Consider the following 4,834-nt stretch of genomic DNA (forward strand, 5'->3'; position numbering starts at 1 on the left):
ATGGTTGATGAAAATAATGAAAAATTGGTTCAATATAACAAAATCATGTGTTTTGTCTACTTTACAATGTATAAAATGATGGTTGTTGCACTCACTTCAAACTACCACATTGCTCTAGTATCATGGACACTAGTTGTTATTGTTGCAACGAACATCCTATTGACTTGTAACACAAACTTATAGTTAGTTTTGATAGTTTTAAAACTTATGGGTATAAATCATATTTTTCTAAAAAAAGTAAAATATATTTCTCAAATACTATGACCAATTTTTTAACGTTTTTCTCAAGAAAATTATACAGGTTTGATTTTTTTATAATTACTTAGGAGTTGGGGACATTTTTTCTGATTAATACGCCCATAAGTAAGTTTGTTAAAAGATAAGTGTAATCATTTAAAATTTATTAAATATAAATTTATAAAACGATTTGGATTATATAAAATTTATAAATATATTAATCCAAATAAAGATGGACTTAATTAAAGTCTAAATTAATTTATTTGGGCTACAACGGATGAGTCAAATTTCATTTCATTCTAGAGGCTCATCTTGGCACCACGTGGGCAAATGATCATACAATTTTATAATTTCTCGTTTATTTGATAAGATTGAATAAATAATTGAGATCATTTTAATAATTTTACAACTTTTGAATTCTTATGTTTATAAAAAAATATACAATATCAAAATTTCACATCGCAAGTCCAAACCAAAAACTTCTATTTCTCTATATTATATCATAATTTTATATTATAATATCATATCGCGTGACCTACCCTAATTTACCATGCGGATCCTCAAGGAATCGGACAATTGTGGGGTACAAATAATGCCCTAGTGGAACTCCAGCATAAAAAAAAAAGGTTCGAATCCAAAAACTAGTTTCATATAATATATTTTTTTTCAACTAGGATTAATTTTTGGACCAAATATAAATAAATAAATATTCTTTTTGAAATTTGTTCACATGGTGTGGTGGACTAAATTTTCTAAAGAGATCTAAAATATCTAGATTTATGATTTCTAATCACTAAAAAATGAAATAAAATAAGACATGGCAGATTTAATGTGCCTCTTGTCGGTAATAATTCAAAATCAGCCACATGATGACTCAAATTAGAACTAAAGAGGCCCATTAAAATGTCTATAATATTATGTGTTGTGTGTATTTCTTAGCCATACATTATATCAATTAACATGGCCACCGTGATTGAGCAATGTCAAGTTGCGCCACCCCCCGGCGGTGCAACGGAGGTGACACTCCCTCTTACTTATTTAGATCTTTTTTGGTTAGGGTTTCATCGTATGCGACGGATACTATTCTACAAGCTTTCCATTTCCAAATCCGATTTCGTTCAAAACATTATTCCTCCTCTTAAGAATTCACTCTCCCTCACTCTCAAACACTATACGCCCTTAGCCGGAAACGTTGCTTGTCCACTAGATACAAACGGATATCCTGAGTTACGTTATGTGACAGGAGATTCTGTGTCTGTTACTTTTTTCGAGACTGATATGAATTTCAATTATCTCATTGGTGACCATCCGCGTAAGGCTAAGGATTTTTATCACTTTGTTCCTAAGTTAGGGGAACCTAAGGATGCACCGGGGGTCCAACTAGCCCCGCTCTTAGCCATTCAGGTGACACTTTTTCCGAATCTTGGTGTATCCATTGGTTTCACTAACCATCATGTTGTTGGTGATGGAGCTACTATAGCAGGGTTCATTAAGGCGTGGGCTCTACTCCACAAATTCGGTGGACATGAACAATTCTTATCGAATGAGCTAATTCCATTTTATGATAGGTCCGTAGTAAAAGACCCATATGGACAAGGGATGTCCATCTGGGAAGAAATGAAAAGCAAGAATCTAGATATGCGTGACGTTATGACTCCTCCTCCTGAACACAAGGTTCGAGGTACATTTACTATTAAAAGAGATGAAATAGAGAAACTGAAGAATTTTATATTGAACTCAAGAAGACGGGGTAGTAGTAGTACTACTCTAACTCATGTAACATCTTTTACTGTAACGAGTGCTTATATATGGACTTGTTTGATAAAATCAGAGGACGCGATAGGAGAAGAGATGATCATAGATGATAGTGTAATGGAATGTTTCGGATGTGCAGCAGATTTTAGAGCGCGATTCAATCCACCACTTCCTCAATCTTATTTTGGGAATTGCATAGTTGGGTATGTCACAAAATCAATAAGGCATGTTGACTTAGTTGGAAGGGAAGGGTTTAAAATTGCGGTAGAATCAATTGGAGAAGTCATTCAAGAAAAAATGAAGGATGATGAATGGGTCCTTAATGGTGATTGGTTAAAAGTATACGACAATGTAGATGTGATTCGATCATTTTCAATTGCTGGATCGCAAAAACATGACTTATATGCTGCTGATTTTGGATGGGGAAGAGCCGCAAAGTTGGAATTCATTTCCATTGACAATGATGATGGCGGTATTTCGATGTCTCTTAGTAAATCTAAAGATTTTGATGGAGATTTAGAGATTGGTTTGTGTTTGTCTAAAACTCGAATGAATGCTTTTGCTTCTATATTCACTCACGAGCTTAGCTTTCTATGCCAAGTCTGAGTACCAATAAAAAGAGACATAAAGACTATCCTCTAGTTGTGTTGTAATAATACTTCTCCAAGTAAGAATCCTTCTCAAATTGTTATTTGTGCATCTTGATCATCATGTCATCCATGACTTTATTATTCAATGGTTTATGTTAGTTCTTTCTATATTAAATATGATAAATTATCGTGGACATGATCTTACATAAAAAGATGTGATGGTCATATAATAGCAGAAGGTTATTAATAGTACCGATATACATGACATGGGTTGGTTCAGATTTTTTAAAAGAGAATTTCATACAAATCCTATTGCCTTGAGAGATTATAAAAATCACTGAAATTTGGTTGAATCTGTATACATCTCAAAACACCCTGATACATCTCTCAATGTTCCAATGCATTAAGTTTTGATTTCGGATACAACACTCAACCTTTGGATGCATTGCTTACGTCGTGATACATCACGTGAAGTGATGTATCTGACCGATAGGAGAGAGTAGGGATTTTTCAATTTTTTTTTTAAATTGTAGGAAATTTTAGAGAATATGGTAAGCTAAGTTGTATAGTTTGGTAATTTTTCCCTTTTAAATACCAAATCGAACCATTTGAGGCGCATTTTGAATCTATAAATAAAAAAAACTAATAAAATTCAGATTTTTCGACCTCAAATTTTTTAAAAAGTTTTTTCCTCGATAAAGTATGAATACGAACATGACTTTTATGCAGTCGATTTTAATTGGGGAAGGACTGAGAAATTAGAGATTTAGAAATTGTATCAGTTACGTAATTAATAAAATTACTGTGAATCCGAAGCCTAAAGGCAAAAAAAAAAGTTAAAGATTCTAAAGGGGTATATCAAATAAAAAAATTATATCAAAAGGGCAAAATCGCTATGTCATATTTTGACATTGTTAAGTCTGTTAAATGTTCAAAATCGCTGACGTACCAGCGATTGTGGCGAAATTTTTTATCCAAAGAAAATCATTGCATGGGCAGCATTTTTGATAAAAAAATTTTTATAAAAATAAAATCGTTGTAGCTGCAGCATTTTATTTTTTTTTGAAATCACTGACTAAGCAGCGGTTTAAGTGAGAATTTTATTTTTGAGAAAATGGCAGCAATTTCTGTGAATTTGTTTTCCTTTTTCTAAAAAATCTTGGCAGCTATTTTAGTGAACTAATTTTTATCAAAATATTGCTGCCAATTTTTTTTTTTAAAAAATTTTTATTAAATGTTGGTGAATTAATTTTAAAAAATAATTATACGATTTTTAAAAAAAATTGGCTATGATTTATTTTTTAGAAAAAACTTCCACCAAGCAACGACTTTTTATAATTAAAATTCACTAAAACGCTGCCTTGGCAGAAATTTTTTAGTTAATATAAATGTTGCAATTGCAGTGATTTTAAAAAATATATATATACAATAATTTGGAATTTTTTTTTAAAAAAAATCATTTAGAGAAATCTTTACTAAAAATTGTAATGCAATTTTTATTTTGATCAATATTAAAAAAGAAAAATCACCACCATTTAATACGACTTTTTATTTAAAAAATTGGCAACATTTTTATTAAAAAGAAAAATTTACTAGAAGCGATTTTTTTTAATTTAAAAGAATTTTTCATTAAAATGCTGATTTTAATTATTTTTTAAAAAAATTATCCACATTAAATAATTTATTTAAAAATAATTGGCAGCTATGTTTTTTAAAAAATACTTTACTTTAATAGCTTCCAAGGAAGTGATCTTTAAAAAAAGAAAAAAACATTTCCACAATAATCGCTTCCATGATAGCGATTTTATTTTTTAAAAAATATCCCACTAAAATTGCTGCTCAGGCAACAATTTTCTTTTTAAAAAATATAAACAAAATCGCTGATAGGTCAGCGATTTTGAGACTTAACGGCGTGAAAATAAAATCACTACTTTAGTAGCGATTTACCGGTTTGGCTAAAAAAGAAATTGATGTAACCCTTTGAAATTTTTGATATTATTTTTTACCCTTTACACTTCGAATTCAAATTATTGTCATAATAATCTTCTAGAGCCGTCAATATGAACTTGGCCTAGTGATCCAGCCTGACCTAACTCGGAATTTAATAGGGTTGGGCTACGATTTTTGGAGCCCATTTTTTAAAAAAAAATTTTAGTCCGACCTGAATAAGCCTGCTGATTTGTGGGGCTTGAGAAATATCGGTAGGACAGACCCCTGGGCCAATAAAATTAATTTAAAATGTAGCATAATAT

The 4,834-nt window shown here is 30.8% G+C and overlaps 1 protein-coding gene across 1 annotated transcript; it reads left to right on the forward strand.

Moving 5' to 3' along the window:
* Nucleotides 1-973: 973 nt before the first annotated feature.
* On the forward strand, nucleotides 974-2,677 carry LOC138338981 (phenolic glucoside malonyltransferase 1-like). Its single transcript, XM_069290109.1, has one exon. It carries the CDS (start codon nucleotides 1,198-1,200, stop codon nucleotides 2,596-2,598), a length of 1,401 nt encoding a protein of 466 aa, XP_069146210.1. The 5' UTR covers nucleotides 974-1,197; the 3' UTR covers nucleotides 2,599-2,677.
* The last annotated feature ends 2,157 nt before the right edge of the window (nucleotides 2,678-4,834 follow it).

Source organism: Solanum lycopersicum, chromosome 10 (assembly GCF_036512215.1).
Source record: "Solanum lycopersicum chromosome 10, SLM_r2.1".
Classification (NCBI taxonomy): Eukaryota; Viridiplantae; Streptophyta; class Magnoliopsida; order Solanales; family Solanaceae; genus Solanum; species Solanum lycopersicum.

Coding starts and splice junctions, on each gene's coding strand:
- LOC138338981 (XM_069290109.1), top strand. CDS start 1,198: ATGGCCACCGTGATTGAGCAATGTCAAGTTGCGCCACCCCCCGGCGGT.